This window comes from Cyphomyrmex costatus, unplaced genomic scaffold (assembly GCF_001594065.2).
Source record: "Cyphomyrmex costatus isolate MS0001 unplaced genomic scaffold, Ccosl1.0 scaffold306, whole genome shotgun sequence".
Lineage (NCBI taxonomy): Eukaryota > Metazoa > Arthropoda > Insecta > Hymenoptera > Formicidae > Cyphomyrmex > Cyphomyrmex costatus.
This window is the reverse complement of record NW_017277190.1, coordinates 549886-567558: the sequence shown is the minus strand read 5'-3', so window position 1 is coordinate 567558 and position 17673 is coordinate 549886. Positions and strand designations below refer to the sequence as shown.

The window sequence follows — 17673 nt, the reverse complement described above, 5'->3', positions numbered from 1 at the left end:
GACCGTTCCAGCGTGTCCTGATTGGCTGGCGGTGACGCCGTGCCGCGCGACGATTGGCCGACTCTGGACCGTAGCACTCATCACGCCCGATCGTGAAATCTCTCCACCGCGGAACAATATAGTCCGCTGATTGCTCATTCGAATTATTATTCCTCATGAAAAATTAATTCTTGCCTCTTTCTCAATCCCACGATCGCAATTTAAACAACATATCGCGTGAGATCAGGTCCTCAGAAAGAACGAATACAATTTCGGCGAAATTTTGCTGCGCTGTCACTAGGCAGGACAACACGTAACGGACGTTGTTTCAATTGCACCATATATGGGCCGCATCTTTTCCATAGCACAGCCGAGAATCGGCTTCTCTCTGATCATTTCTTTTTTTGGCAGGAACGGGAACCCGCCCACGGGAGCGTTTCATGAAGACAAGGACGATAATTGAATCGTTTCGGATCGATCTTTTGCCGCATAATTCCGCAATTTCTTGTCCTCGCGCTAGATATAATTCGTTGTCTTCAATATCTAAATAGTGCGTCATGCAAACGTATATATACATTTCATGATCTGATTCCCTTTCGAGTTTTTGCTCGAATGCGTTCCATGCCGGCGATGATCACCGTGCTATATGATACAAATACAGTTATATTGCTTTTATACCAGAGGATATAGCTCGAGAAGTAGCTATAAAGAACGTAGTTACTATAATAACACGTTAATAACGACATTATTATGGCTTTCAATCACACGATATGAAATAATTAGTAAATTAACGAAAACAATAACAAAATTTTGGAGAAAAAAATAATCAAATTTTGTCAATGTTAAGTTTTGTTTTAATAAATGGATTTTCTAGAATATTTTTGAATGTTTATTTGCTTTTTCAAAAATAAAGAATTTAGATATATATTTCTCTTTCTAACAATGAATTTTGCCTTTAAAGTCCCTGCACAACATGCAATGTCCTTAAAATTTAATTAACTTTTGCAATTTTCTAATTGAATATTTTTAATTATATAGGAAAGTAGGCTAGTTAAATGCGATTATCGTATAATATATTTATGTATATGTACATGTGGAGCAAATGGAAAATTGGAGTTAAAAAAGAATATATTTATTTAATAAAAAACTTTATAAAGAATAAATTTATTTTATGCCAGAATTTTGTACAATATATATATAAATTTTTAGACGAATTAATAACGTTACTGCGATCAAACAATTAATCTACTCTGCCAAATTGTTATTCTTTTTATAATAAAATAAAATAAAATTTTTTGTATGTTTCATCTTGATGAAAACAAAGCGACTATTATGATTCGACGTTTTTATATATTTGCTATATTATTACATATATATATGGTTCAATTATATGATGTGGTAGATGTGTATTTCCCATTGATTGTATGAAAATGCGTATATGTATGTATATGTAGTATATACACATGCGAGTGGAAGCCGTTATGAGTTATTACACACACACACACACACACATATATATATATATACATTATATATATACGTCTTCTTGGTGAGATTGAGAACGCAATGCGATACCAGCCAATACCAGCGAGCATTAAAATACATATATTATTATTATTACACTTGCAAATTAAACATTAAATTTTAATGAAATTTTTTAATCAGAAAATTAATCTTTGCAGTTGGTTTCCATTAATTAAATTCCAATTTTCAATTTACGATTCTCAATTTTTTATAACAAACATATTCGAAAATTGGACAAAATTTAGCAACGGTTATGCAATACCGTATTAAACCGAGTTTTTGAACGCTTTTAAGAACAGTTCTTTTTTTTATTATTCAAAACAAAAACTCGATAGCGCCCTCTGCTTTCTTGTTGCGATGTATCTTCAGAAAGTTTGTTTTTCAGTTGGTACGGATCGAAGCAAACAAATGTTAGGTTAGTTTAGGTTAATTTCGTATTTGACGTATGCGTGTTGGTCGTGTTGCATGTGTATTGATATAATTAATTACTTGATCGTCTCGTGATAATGTCAGTTAAAAAATTTTTTAAATCAACGTCATTATAAAACCAAGGCGAATGGGGTAAAAATAAATAAAACTTGATCGATGCAAAAATGCAAGCAGAAGTAAATAGTATATTGGAAGAGTCACTGCAAAAAGCCAGAGAATATGATAGAATTGGAAATGTCGGAAAAGCTTTTGCATATTACATTATTTTTGCGAAACTGTCTGCAAGGAGATCGGAAATTGAAGAAATGTTTACAGATGTGCTATGTAAAACATGTGTATAATTTATATTTATACTTATATAACAGAGAAACATCCTATTTTTTTATATAATAATATTTATTTTTTAGGTGAATGGGGAATGCAGTTAGCAAACAACAACAAATTTTCAGATATTGTAAGCTCTTACAAATTTTCCTTGAATATTTATCCAAACAATCCTCGTATGTTAAATAATTTTGCAGCGCACTTGTTAAGGTAATCTCCATACTGTTATGCATACATACTAATTGTTAATTACAAAAATTCTTATAATTATTAGTCTGGATCTAAAAAAAAAAAAGACTCATAGAATGCTGCATATACTTGTTAAAGGAATAACGATCCTGTAAGGGCAATAGAGTATTTAAAAAGAGCTTTGAAAGTTGATGTTAACTTTCTACCGGCGGAGCGAAACTTGCAAAATGCATATAGTATGGCAGTGGATAGGTGGCATTTTACAATGCTCAATGACAAACAAAGAAACAATGCTTTTGAACGAGCCATACGTAAGAGAGTCAGTCAGGGCTACGATACAGTATTGGATGTAGGAACTGGTACAGGTCTTTTGAGTTTATATGCAAAAGACGCTGGAGCCACAAAGGTTTATGCATGTGAATGTTCCGAAGCAATGACATTGATTGCAAAAGAAGTATTCGAATCTAACGATGCAGCTGACATAAAATTAATACCAAAACTGTCGTTTGATCTTAAAGTACCTATGGATGTTTCAGAAAGGTTTGTATCTGTACGCGTGTAATACAGTATATATATCTTTAAAAAATTATTTGCATCAATCAATTTATTACAATATTATGCATCGACTCATATTAAAACCATTACCTGTAATTTTAGAGTAAAATTAATAGTGACTGAAACATTTGATGCTGGCTTATTTGGAGAGCTTGTAATACCATCTATGATTAACGTACACATGAATATTTTAGATTTAAATGGTATGGTAATACCTATGGGCGCGACAGTTTACACAGCAGTTATTGAATGTGAATATATTAGATATAGATCATCAGTGGTTTTTGACAAGATAAAAGATCACTGTCCTTTAAATTTTGATAATATATCTATATTGTCAGACGACGAATATTACGATACAGAAAACCTGGAGAAAGTTCAAATTAATTACGTTACAGAGCCACAGTTGCTTTTTAATATAAATTTTAATAATCTACCAGAATTATATGAATTCTGCAAAGATGGAATAAAGCAGATGCTACAAACAAAATGTAGATACGATGGTATCATAGATGGTTTAATCACTTGGTTCAGGTTACATCTTGACGAGGAGATTACACTAGATTCTTCAGATGGGAAATCTTGCTGGCAATTTGCTGTTTTCCCAACGATGCCAACTATATGTCACAAAGGTGATGTATTGACGATAAAAGTTGAAACTTTGAAAAGCAAACTGAAATGTTCTTATAGCATGAATAATGCACGATATAGTAAAAATTGCACAACTTTATATCATTTGCCAAAAGAAGTCATTGCCTTCTTAAACGACTTCGATTACGTCAAATTGCTCACAGAAATTGGTAGATCTCAAAAGAGTAGAAAAATGAAATATATTTTGGATACTTCACCTTTTCCAATCTATGGGTTGACTCTTTTAAAGGAATGTAAAGATAGTGAGATTTTATATTACAAAACTGACAATCCAGCGTTACGTGTTCTAATTGAACAAATAGCCCGTGATAGCGAGATACAAGAGAAAGTACATATGATATCAAGTTATGAGGAAATTCCATATTCTCTAGATTCTATATTTATTTACAATTTTGATATTAAAGGTGAATTAAAAGATGACCAAGGTAGTTGCTATGAAATTTCTAGGTATTATATTGTATATAATATTTACATGTTGTATGTTTTATATAATTATGAAATATATATGAAAATTTCTTATCATCTATTGCCTCAGAAATTTGCTTAAAACAAATGGCGTATTATTGCCAGAGAAGATTTTTCTTATGGGACAGTTGGTGTACTCAGAAGATTTACCAAATATGGTTTATGTACAAGATGCGAATCTCCAAAGATCATTTTCATTTGACACTTCTACTGACACGGTATAATGATACAGTATTTAATCATGTAATTTATATTTAATTAAAATATAATTTTAATAAAAAGAATGATTTAAAAAAATTTTTCAGAACTCATTGTCACTTTATAATTATTATAGATTTAAATGTAAAAAATTTGTAAGTTTATAAGTTTTATGTTAATTCTAAACTGATGAAGACTGTGAGTCGAAACATCTTTATATTATATTTGCTATTTTATGGTGGTATTTATTTATGATTAAAACTTGAATATTCAAATATCTTATTTGGTCTCTCGTAATTGCTTTAAATTTTGATATTTTGCTTTGTAAACGATTATATATTTTTTTTTTAGAGTTCAGATAGCGAAGATGATCTACATGTGCAGAATAATATAGCCAAAGTAAATAAAAGTACAAATTACATAATCGCTGAACACATTAATAAATATAAGGTAAATCCATATATACAATTAAATTTTAGATTGAAGATGTTGATTTTTATTTCTATGCTTATTTTGCTATAGATCAACCAAATTTTTGATTTGAATTCAAGTTTATATTCATGTGAAATTATATCTGAGGCACAAACACTAATAGAAATAAATGAAACAGAGACTACTGAAACAATTGTGAATTTTGGTGAAATAAATAATAAAAGGAAAATTTTACCAAATGCCTTAATATGTTGGTACAAGATTCAACTCAGTCCACATCATGTACATGATACAAAAAAGGATTCTTTCATGAATCATACTGCAATCGTTTTTGAAAATGAATTAAGAGACATTATTTCGAGAGATAAGGAAATAAAAATTAAAGTCCATCAAATGAAAGGTTTAGTGAAAATTACAATAGTAAATTTATAAAAATTTACAAGAATAAACTATTTTACAATTTTGTACAATTTCTTATGGAAAATACAATTTTTATACAATAGCTTTCTTAATGTATTGTATCCTATAACTATTTTCTACATGACAACTTTACAACCTGATACTCCTCCTCTTGTATCCTTATACACATTATAAAATAAAAGTGAAAAAATAAACAATTAAGTATTATATAAACTGCATATGCATAGGTATAACTTATTATTTAAATACATTTACTAACGATAAGTTGTAAAAGTATTTAAGTTGAAATAAATACATATTAACATGTAATTTAAAGTACATACAAGAGAAATCAGATATTTATATAATATACTTGTGTGTATATATTTGATAAATTATATATATTTGTACTACTCCCGTTTATGTTTATAATATTCTAATACATTTAATAATCTAACTAAATCTTTATATAAAGGCATTAATAATTTCTTTTTCTACTCAAGGATACGTGTGTATATGCGTGCATGTATGCACACAATTATCTATAGTTTGCTAGAATAGTTACTATTTAATATTTTACATATAAATGGTGCAACTTTTTCAGGGTTATTATTATGAACGTGATGATTTCCGTCTATATGAATTACTTCTAACGTGGTTTTAGTTTTTATTGTTTCCGATACTAACATATAAAGTTGTTTATGTGCGAAAATAATACCGTGAGATGGAATGACGAGGTATGTTGGAACTGAAAACATGCTGTTAAACATCTGACATTCATTTATCTGCATAAATGTAAAAGGATGATTTTTTAGTCGTATATCTCTGTTATAAATGTACTTTCCATTTACTTCTGTAACTGCACGTTCAAATAATGCATCGACAGCTTCAGAATTCAAAATTCCACCAAACCTTATAGTCTTAAGAGCATGTAATATTTCTTCTCTAGTAAAAGACAACGGTTTTTCTTTATGATAAGCTTTTAATGAAAATGCAGATGCATTCTTAAAATAAGTTGTAAATTTTTTAAATATAGTAGGATTCATAAGAATGCCATCAATAGAAATTAACTTTTCGATTCTGTTTGGATGAAAAGTATTAAATATCACAGCTATTTGGGCTCCCAAACTGTGTCCTATATAAATAAATGTTTTCCACTGAAGCGCTTCTAAGATAAAATATAACGCATGTATATAATCCATAACATCTAATATCATCCAAGATGGAAAGTGTGATGACCATCCATGTCCAGGTAAATCTATGCATACATAATAAAATAATTCTTTTGGTAAATATTTCATCAATCTAGTAAACGATCCTGCGTTATCTAGACGACCATGTACTACTAAGACTAGCTTTCCTGTGGAAGAACCATAAGTTTTGGCAGCAACATGACCCCAAGGTACAGAGAGTCTTATTTCTGTAGACTGTTGTTCTACTTCTACCATTTTTGCTGTTCACTCTTACAATGTATATCTTGTTGAATAAGAAATCTTTTTTTTTTTTATTTACTGAAACAATACATTTTAAAAAAAAGTTTATATTTGCAGGACAGTTTTTAGAAGATTTGAGCTCTATTATTGTGTGTAATTAACATTGCAAACAAATCTTTTCATTATGAACTCTTTTTAGCTTCATATTTAACAAAACACTATATTTCTTAATTTTATAAATCAGTGATGCATAACCTTTTTTAAGAATCTATTGTCATTATTATTTTTATAAAATCTTTCAGGTTACATAATATTTGTTTCGTTTGTATAAAGTATAATGTTTGTAGAAAATATAATGTTATATTTTCATGAAAATATGAGTCGACAGGCTGTTAAAAATTGGTAAAACATCACTGGTCTAAATGGAAAATACATAGACAAATGATAGAAATATAGATAAAAATAGAGCTTACCTCTTGCACATGTAGAGTAATTTAGATTTAGATCAATTATTATTATAAAATGTTGTCAATTATGTCATTAATGTATTGATAATCTGTAAATATAAGATTGACAAAAACTGATAAAAAAATTCTTCATTCTCTGCATATATCCTATATTAAACACTGCTGGCGATATGCACTATGATGCACTAGCACTTGAGTGCACAACTGCTCAAGTCGAATGCGAAGGAATTAAATGAGTGAATTTGACGAATTTTTATATATATAAATATGATATGCGTAGTTCAAAGTCCGCAGTATCTGGCATTCAGTTTTCACAATATTCGTTTCTAATTTACATATTATTTCTTCTCTACGATCAACCTATCCTTATTAATTATTTTGTATAGGTTATTTATTTAGGAAGAAAAAGAAATATTACACGTGATTTGACTTTGCTAAAGATCAGATAGATTTTTTATTAATTCTAATTCGTTAAGAACTGATGTCTGCGATTTAACATAAGACTATCACGAATCTTTATGATGTAAGAAGAAAGAACTTATACATCATGAGTTAAACAATTTATTTATATACACGTTGATATTTCTCGTTGCTTTTCAAGCGAGTAATTATATAATTAATTATATTAGATAACAGCTGTAGTGAATAGGTCGCAGAAATAAATTTTGATCATAACAGTAGAATAGTATAATTATACTAGAAACAGATTCGAGATAAATTGATAAATAATATAAAACTTGCGTGATGAGATTTTTTTTACTATATTGATTATGAAGTATGTATGTGTTACACAAGAAAAAGTCATATGATTTATTCATTCACTTATCAGTATATATTTTTATCATCAAGGTTGCAACAGAATAAATAATAATTTTATCTATACATAAATAATATCTTGCATGAATATTTATGTATTTTATTATGGAATATATATTTTTTAGAATAGAGTTATTAGAATATTCCGATGCATAAATTAAAAAAAATATAGGATTAAATAATATTTTTATTAAAGAATATAAAATTTTCATTCTTTTTTCAATTTGTTGAATTTATAGTTTATAATGTGTGATCATGACAACGAGATACTTAAAGAAGATATATCATTACGAGAATTTGCGTTTCTGTTAACATATATTAACATATATCGGTCTCAAATGGTTCTGCTTCTTTGAAAAAGCTATGAATAGTCACGGTTGCTTCATTTTTTACTGGAGGAGTCAGGGTGATATGGTATACGGAGTTACGGTGACAATTCAATCACATCAGTATCTTGCAATTCAGGATGTTGAACTTCATATTTTGTAGTTCTGTAATAAAATATTAACAAGATATTTTAACAAGAAATCTTTAAATTGACACAGTCATAAGAAATCTGATACAAAGTGATAATATGCATATTAGAAAAGAAAAAAATTTTTAATCTTGAGATACGAAGAGACTTGCTCCACCCGCTTAATCTAAATATTTAGTGCTGCTTACAAGAGACTGAGTATGATACATTTCCGATTCATCATGATGAACGGGCAAAGTTTCATATCTCATATTGATTAACGCCAGTGCATAGATTATTTAGGTTTTCCTATTTAAATACACGCTGTCATTATATTATATAAACAGTAATGAGGCTAAATAATATAATTTATTTGTATAACTTACAATAGAATCGCGAATTGACGGGATTATGTCAGGAATTAATTGCTCCCCAAAGGAAAAATTTTACATATTAGATGGCACAGTATTCTTGATTGCTTTACTTTTACTTTCACCTGACTCTTTTAATTTATTATACAATCTGACAAAAAGAGTACGTTTATCAGTTTGAAAAGTATGCCAATAAATGTCTATTTAAATATATAATGTATGGTTTACCTGCGTATTCGCCAGCGGGTTGGTTCATCGCCATTAGAGACCCTCTAATCAGAGTCGCGAAATAACGTTTCCAATTTTGATTGGTGCTGACATTTTTCAGTAAAAACCGGAAATTATCATGGCGTCAAATTTAAGTCGACCTACATCCGCTGCCCATTTTGCTCTTTTTTCAGGATTACAAGGAAAGACTTTCATAATATAACCCTTTTTTGCAGAATTATTGCAGTCTGGTGCAGAACAACCAGTTATTTTAGAAAATATAATTTTATGAAATACAGTATTAATATAAAAAATATAATAATGTAATTTCTTTCTGATAACTGTATTTAGATTCACATGTATTAGGTGTTAATGTATCACAATCTGATTTTGCGGTTACAGATTTTAGGGTGCAACCCTAACCAATCACGAGATTCTCTAGAAACACGGAATGCTCGTTATTGGTTCTGCTCTCGTTCCGCTATTCCGCTGCATGGGTTTGCACCCCAGGTTTCTCTCTGCTGTTACTTTTATTTTGAAGCGCCTCTATGTCCACAAACATTGAACTATGTTGCCATATTTTGTCGGTGTTCAAGTTTATTCCGTCGATAACATCACTCTCGATCTTATCGATATTCCTAGCATTGTGAAAGTTTATTAAAAAACTACCGTCGCGCTATTATCGTTATGATTTTCCGCCATTATGCTCGCGCATGCGTCACGGTCGGCGCAAGTAAAATGGCTGTCGGGAAACGTCAATACATTTTATACTGATACGAGTATGTATCTGCCTTCGTAATTGTATTTGTAAATACGATTGCGACGCGAAGAAACATCGCAGAGGGGACGACGCATGCCGTTCGTCTGATCGGTCTGGGTGCTTCGTAGTGCTTCGTAGTGCTTCGTAGTCGCGTGCAAGTGAGAGTCGTGCGGACGGGATGGCGGAGTTCGTGCGCGGCGGACCCAGCGTATCCAACAATGCCAAGGTATGTAATATACGTATGTGTGTACTCGACAGTGTCGTACAACACGTACGACACTGGCTCTTTCCTGACGAACGGAGCTTGCGAACGGTGGAAGCGTAAATTCCTTCCTCGCGGCGCGATTTCCTTATTCTTTTTATTTAACATCTCGTTTCCCTTTACGTTGTTGCGGGGCTATATATTCAGCTGTATTTCTACGAGGGACGGACTTTATCTCTCCAGTGTTATCGCCTGGACGTACAACGCGTTTGAATGAAAAACAGCTTCACGTATGCTACACTTTCACTCTGGATTCTTTCTAATGATATTTAGACATGACACTTATGATACTGTTCGATAACGATGTCGAAGTGACTCAGATTTTTGATAACTACAAAGAGTGACAGAATGCGTTGATGATTATTTCTAATTATTATTTTTTATCTTTTGCATCATTAAGGTAATTTATATATCTTATTTTTTATTTAAACATGCTCTCTTTCAATTACACTGATCGAGGGGCTGGAGACTTTGGAATCCACATTCTTTTTTGAAAATGAATTTTAATTTATCCTGCATGAAAGTTGTTTATGATGCTTGTAATAATGTCTTAAATTGTATGAAATCATGTCTATATTGATTAAAAAAATATATCTTTTTTAATTGCGTGTGTATACATGCATGCGTGCGAGCGTGTGTAACTAAAGAAATATAATCCATCAAATTTTTAAAAACTTGATAGATTATTTCATCTAGGTCTATATTCTGTACATGTTTATCGACAATTGTCGATGATAGCCAATGGCAAGGACTTTTTAGGAGAAAAGTACAGTTCTTATTGGCTATTGACGACACGTGTCAGTAAATGTGTACAGAATATAGGCCCAAGACTATTTAAAACAAAGGAAAGAGCTAAAAGATATGGTTGATCTTAAACAAACTTGTAATAAAAACAAAAAGAAGATTTCTTCAAATTATATAATTAATATTGAATTAATCAATAAGGCTGTTCAGTTCTGACTTAAGCCGTTACTATAGAGCAAAGGTGATCATATATTGAGTAAAACAAAGAAAAATTTTTAATAAAAAGGTTAATATGATAAATGTATTATTCCCTGTACTGTAAAAAAATTAAACTCTAGGTAAATATTAGGCTTTCTATAGTAAACCATTTTTTAAGTTTTAAGCTGTAAGGAATTGATCAATCACGATGAGGATGATCGACTATGATTGGCCAATTTCTTACAACTTAAAGCTTACAGTTTGAATGTATAATGACTTATTGTCCAATTAGTTTTATTTCATCGCTCTTTTAGATGGAGCATAGCAGCAAAGGTGGATCTCCTAGTACAGGAAGCGAGGATGGTGGTCAAAACGAATCCTTGAACGCAGAAAATGAATTTGATCCCTTTCTTGAAAATATACCGGATGACATACAAGATGCAGAAGAACCTGACGGCGCGAACGCTACTTTGTTAACGGCGCCGCCAGAGAATCAGTGAGACTTGAATATATAATTTATATCAACTTTTCATAGACATATAATATTTTAAGATAGGGTTGGATGTAAATGCAAGGCGTGTGAGCCTTGATACTCAATTAGAAAATTGAGATGAAAATAGCCTGTGACCTTTTACAGGTGGTATCACGGTCGATTAGATAGATTCACAGCTGAGGAAAGACTGTGGGATGCGAGCAAAATGGGTAGTTACTTGGTTCGTGAAAGCGACAGAAAACCTGGAAGCTATGTATTGTCTTACTTAGGAAGGACTGGAATAAATCATTTTCGAATTACAGCTGTCTGTGGAGATTATTACATTGGTAGAGACTGAGATATACAATATAATTTGAGAAATATATTTGCAATATGATGTTTTTATAATATCTCATAATAACTGAATTTATTATATTATTATTTTAAAAGATATTTTAACAACATTACATTACAATAAAAAGATAATGAAAATATGTTTAAAGTTTATCATGAAAATGTAAAATTTTGAGTTTAACAAATTTATCGTTAGATATATAACTCTTAATTTAAAAACTATTATAGGCGGTCGTCAATTTAACAGTCTCTCAGATCTGGTGGCGTATTATACCCATTGCTCGGATCTCTTAAAGAGAGAAAGACTTATACATCCAACGCCACCACCGGAGCCAGTAAATGATAAGAAACGAATCGTCGCAATACTGCCATACACGAAAATGCCAGATACCGACGAACTAAGCTTTCAAAAAGGAGATATATTTTTTGTGCACAATGATATGGGAGACGGATGGTTGTGGGTCACTGCCCATAGAACTGGTGAACAGGGTTTAATATTTCGGGAATTAGTAGAAGACCTTGATGATTCTATAGATCCCAATACAGTATTTTCCTGGTTTCATCCTAATGTTACCAAAAGCGAAGCAGTGGACATGCTGGTGAAAGCAGGACCTGGAAGTTTCCTAGTAAGAAAATAACGATTCCCTCATATATATATATATATATATTTTAAATAACATCATGTTATTATGTATATCTTTTTCTTATCTTTTTTCTTTTATTTATATGCACTTATTTAATTCTTTGATTTTCTGTACTCAATGTGTTTATATGATTTTTACTCTACAGGTCAGACCATCGGATAACAGTCCGGGAGATTACTCACTCTTTTTTCATATAAATAACCAAATACAGAGATTCAGAATCGAGAAAAAAGGGGTACGCTATCTTATGGGAGGTAGAACGTTTGAATGTCTCGATGCTGTAATTAATAGGTACATTTTTATTATTTTAAATTTCCGCAAAAAATAATACTTTTGATGTTATTATTTTACTTTGTTATAGATATCGAAAGGAACAAATTGTAGAGGGACATACTTTAGTTCAAGCAATGGTAACCGAACCTGATGGTAGCGTCAGAGTAAATAGAGAGGTTCAACATGCTGAGAAAATATATGCAACTTTGAGAGAGTGTCGAGAGCAATCAGGAGCAAAGAAGAACAAAGGAATTAAAATGCAGGGATATTTGGAGAAGAAATCAGAGAAAAATAAAAAGTGGAAAGCATTATATTTTGTCTTATTAGTGGATGCTACTGACACACATCTCTATCTGTACGACAATCCCAAGAGGACCAAGCCAAAAGGTCTCATTGATTTAAGCTGTGCATACTTATACCAGGTGAGGAATACATTCTGAAATATTGAACATTACATTATCATACGTCATTAACACCAAAATCTAAGGTCTTTATAAAATTTTATGACCAAAGTAACTGTAATAACATGCATGATTTATATGTCTTATCAGCAAATGAAGGAAATGACAGCTTAGACTGAACGCGGGATGAGTTACCGAAGTGTCTTTTTAGGTCCACGAAAGTGTGTTTGATAGGCCTCATTGTTTCCAATTAGTTGAACGTGCTTTACCATGTTTGGCCACTATAACTTATCTGGCTGCCCCGAATTCCGAGAACGCATTAGACTGGATTAATGCCTTGAAACCATTATGTGTATCACAACTTACCCGTGCTCCGAAAGTTGCCCGCCTTCGTGAATTACGTTCATTGCATTTGCATATCTTAGACGCACATAGGCTTCCGTACAAGCTAGTTCCGAATCCGTTTATTATAGTGGCTCTAAATAATGTTAAAGTTGCTCGCACAAAGGTTAAAACGGGATTGCATCCACTCTGGGATGAAGAATTCATTCTAGAGTACGTATGTGAATCTTATATGGATGAACTTGTTAATATATGAAATCCCTTTACGTTTATTATTTGCTTTCCAGGGATGTACCACCGGATGTTATGTCCTTCTCGCTCACTTTGTATAATAAAGGTAAGCGCAGCAAGGATACAGAGGTTGCTGATCTGACGGTTGAATTGGCGAGTTTGACTAATGGAGAAGAAATGGATGAATGGTATCCATTATCAGGAGTGACACCAATCGGAGAATGGGGCGCACTGCGTTTACGCATACGGTAAATATTAAAAATATTTACTTACACAGATTTTTACTCTAGATGATGCAATATGGTGTATATAAAAAATATCACAGTTTTATATATGTATATAATTTTTTATATTATATATATGTATCATATATGTACATATATATAAAAAATCTTATATATATATATATAAATAAAAATATCCTTATTACAGATATAGACACGATTTAGCTATGCCTCCTGAGGAATATAGTCCCCTTCAGCAATTATTATTAGATCCAGAATTACATGTTGTTAAGGCATTAGCAGATGTATGCCACTTAGATAGAGTACCCTTGGCAAATAGTCTTCTTAGAATCTTTAGGTACAAATAATTATATCCTACAATATTATTTAATTACAAATAGATATCGCGCAGATTTTGATATTGTTGATTTTATAGACATGAAAGAAAGGAGTCGGATCTTCTGCGATCATTAAATCAAGCTGAAGTGAGTTGTAGTTTGATACATAAACAAAAAATATTAAACATAATAAAATCATAATTATAAAATATATTTTTATTAGGTTGAGAAAGAAGATGAAACACCAACTCTGTTTAGAGCTGCCAGTCTTACTACCACTTTAATGGATTTATATATGAAATCTGTTTGTACTTCATTTTTAAAAGCCGCTTTGCGTGATACGATCGTGAAATTAATCGAGAGTAAACAGAGTTGTGAGTTGAATCCAACGAAAATGGATTCTCCAGAAGATGCGTGCAATAATGCAGAATTTTTGTTACAGGTATATAATTTCTTGTAACAATGTATTACGCGTTAATTAATGCGATTAACAAAATTAGTAGAAACGCATATTTTCTTGGTTTAGGTATTGGATGAAGTTACATTAAGTATCTTCACAAGTCCTGATGCTTGTCCGAGAACTCTAAGATATATTTGTGGATGCTTACAACGAGCAGTCGTTGCTAAATGGCCACACGAAAGACTAGTCAGAACTCGGGTTGTCAGTGGATTTATATTTCTACGCCTCCTCTGCCCTGCCATATTGAATCCTAGATCATTTAATTTAATAGCTGAGCCACCACCTCCATCTGCTGCAAGGTATAGGATACATAAATTAAAAGTAAATTTAAAAAAGCAGTATGTGCATTAAAATCACAACCAAATGTGAAATATATATATATATATATTTGTATAACTTGTATATCATTTTAAATATTTTTGTTTAAATGTTATCACATATTAATTAACTACGCTAATTATTTAAATTATTTAATAGATCATTAGTCATGGTGGCGAAATGTCTACAAAATCTGGCCAACTTGGTTGAATTTGGTGGAAAAGAACCATACATGGAAGTTGTAAATCCATTTATCCTTAAAAATAAAGAACGAATGGTAGTGTTCCTTGACCAGCTGTCTGTAAGTACATTTTGTATCTATTTCAATTTAATATATTCCATATGTGTATTTGTGAACAATTCTTGATGCAATATCGTTTAATGCAAATTGTGATGGATATAATAAAAAATGAGAAGATTGTATTTAATTTATACAATATAATGTTGTGTGTGCAGAATGTTGCTGAGAAACCAGAACCATCAGAAGCTACGGATCTAAGAACCAAAAGCGTATCAGACACTGCGAGAGATTTGGCGACGTTGCATCATATATGTGTTTCACATTTGAAGGAACTTCAAGTTCTGTCAAAGACACAGGTATGTCTCTAATCTATAGTCACGAAAATGTGCACGAGGATGCATATGCTTAAAAATTACATTTGTTACTTACAGCCGACCATTAAACAGCTGGTGACGGTGACTGAAATGTTAAGCAAACATAAGCAGAAGTATATGGAAATGATACGGTAGTGCTAGAACCATCAGCCACGAACAATGCCAAACACACAATAAAATGATTTATAAAATTTAATGATGTGCGCGCTGATGACGTATAGTAGTATTTAATAATTACGATTAAGTAATTAAACGTAACGTTACAGACTGACGTGCCATATATATTACTGTATACACTCAAGCCTACATTTACTATTTCATATGTAATTAGAAGTTAGTTTATTATATTATAGTGACAGTAACATGACAGTGATATAGGTACATACAGAATTATATAGAGACATATAACAATTTTATATTTACTTAGGTGCTCGAAAATAAATACAACTTTAATCGAAATATCTTGATCTTTTAGTAATTCTAAGTCCATTGCCCCGAAAGTATTGGAGCGTATATCACTTAATTAAATTTCTAAATAAAATATTTGCAATTAAAAACGATGTGTGCAATTAAGGTCGATAAAATATAAACTGTATATTATTTATAGTATATTTCAAAAACAGATATAACTTTGTCATGAACATTTTGATATCGTATATATTGGATAATATGAAATATATTAAATACAAGTTTATATATGTACCTTAATACATTTGAAGAATTTCAATAAATACAGGCAAAATTGACATATAATCGAATTTTACATAAAATTTTTTCATCTACAAATTTCGATTGTAATATAGCTGAAACGTGAATATTGTTAAATGATTTTATTTATAAATGATTTATTTTTATCTAAAGGCTCGTATCAATGATGAATTAAAAGGAATTAATGAATGTAAAAACTTTTATATAGTTATTAGAAAAGTAAATAGTATGGATGAGCTATAACAATCTCATAGGCAAGCATTCAACAAGTGAATGCATATAACAAACAAGTTTTTAAAAAGTTTTATTACGAAATTCAATTATGTAAAAAAATGATATCTATTCTGTGTATATTTATACATACATTTTCATTTTAGCTGAAAACATTAATATTAGAAAATACTATATGTATGCGCGAGAATATGGAAGTTGTTTGCATTGTTTAATGAAGAATTTAACCCTTGATTGCTTCTTGAACATATAGAATCTAGCCGTCAATATTTACGTTGTACGTTGATTGAAGAATAAATTCATTGTATCGAAATTATTTTATTGTCAGAAAAAAATACTCAATTAACTTGAGTACTATATGCTATGTTTATCATTTATAATAATTTTACTGAACTATGAGTATATCGCAATCAATCATGATTTTATATATATATATATATGTATATTTATAAAAGTACAATAGAATAAATATATGTGTGTATATGTATATATTTGTTCTATTATGTGTATATATACTAGAGCTCACTATCATACGTTTAAACGAAAATACGTTTATACGTATAATTAATATATCTGTTTATTAGAAACGTTTTTCTGAATATACGTGTAATTAACTATTATACATTTAAATGAAAACACGTTTACATATATAATTAGCATATTCGTATGCTAATTAAACGTGTAAACATTTTTCTGAAAGTAAATATAAACGTTTTACGTTTACACGTATATTCGAAAAATGAAATAAAATTAGAGCTCTAATATATACATATTTAATTTATTATATTTGTATGAATGTAAAATACTATAGTATACAATATTATGTTGAATTAGCAAATTATTAGTAAAGTAGAACCGTAAGATTATTACTGTCTTAATTCTTAATAACAGTATCTAACTTACGTTTCTTCTTAAAATTTAGGAGAGAAGAGACAATAGTTTTAAGTGATATACTTCGTAAATTCTTATATAAACTGTAGAGAAAGATATTTATAAACATATATTAGCAGAAATATAGCCTTCTTATGATAAATTCGCTATCTCTTTATAATAAATGTATAGTTAAATATTAAGCCTTTGGTTAATAATATGTTAGTAGCATGAAATGTTAATACAGGAAAGCGATGTTCTCCTGTTCAAATTTAGTTGGCATGCAATTTTATTTTGGTAAACAATAATCATTATTTGATTTATGTCTATTTCTA

The 17673-nt window shown here is 30.5% G+C and overlaps 3 protein-coding genes across 4 annotated transcripts; 2 read left to right on the top strand and 1 right to left on the bottom strand.

Moving 5' to 3' along the window:
- Window positions 1–1924: 1924 nt before the first annotated feature.
- Window positions 1925–5178, top strand: LOC108775709 (putative protein arginine N-methyltransferase 9). The gene is made up of 7 exons (XM_018542158.1): window positions 1925–2256; window positions 2340–2466; window positions 2584–2985; window positions 3103–4098; window positions 4187–4334; window positions 4666–4764; window positions 4837–5178. Exons 1-7 carry the CDS (start codon window positions 2097–2099, stop codon window positions 5176–5178), a joined length of 2274 nt encoding a protein of 757 aa, XP_018397660.1. The 5' UTR covers window positions 1925–2096.
- Window positions 5179–5651: 473 nt separating this feature from the next.
- Window positions 5652–7114, bottom strand: LOC108775705 (serine hydrolase-like protein). The gene is made up of 2 exons (XM_018542140.1): window positions 7052–7114; window positions 5652–6656 (listed from the first exon to the last, which is right to left on the bottom strand). The coding sequence occupies exon 2, from the start codon at window positions 6591–6593 to the stop codon at window positions 5688–5690; it is 906 nt and encodes a 301-aa protein (XP_018397642.1). The 5' UTR covers window positions 6594–6656; window positions 7052–7114; the 3' UTR covers window positions 5652–5687.
- A 2518-nt stretch (window positions 7115–9632) lies between these two features.
- vap (RAS p21 protein activator vap) lies at window positions 9633–15925 on the top strand. 2 transcript variants are annotated; one of them, XM_018542115.1, is made up of 15 exons: window positions 9633–9879; window positions 11172–11353; window positions 11495–11676; window positions 11912–12309; window positions 12473–12618; window positions 12689–13022; window positions 13213–13556; window positions 13631–13822; window positions 14007–14156; window positions 14235–14283; window positions 14360–14578; window positions 14663–14895; window positions 15074–15215; window positions 15371–15511; window positions 15587–15925. In XM_018542115.1, the coding sequence occupies exons 1-15, from the start codon at window positions 9832–9834 to the stop codon at window positions 15662–15664; spliced, it is 2838 nt and encodes a 945-aa protein (XP_018397617.1). In that variant the 5' UTR covers window positions 9633–9831; the 3' UTR covers window positions 15665–15925. The 2 variants fall into 2 exon arrangements, with proteins under 2 accessions (XP_018397617.1, XP_018397618.1); XM_018542116.1 differs by lacking the exon at window positions 9633–9879 and adding an exon at window positions 10077–10145.
- The last annotated feature ends 1748 nt before the right edge of the window (window positions 15926–17673 follow it).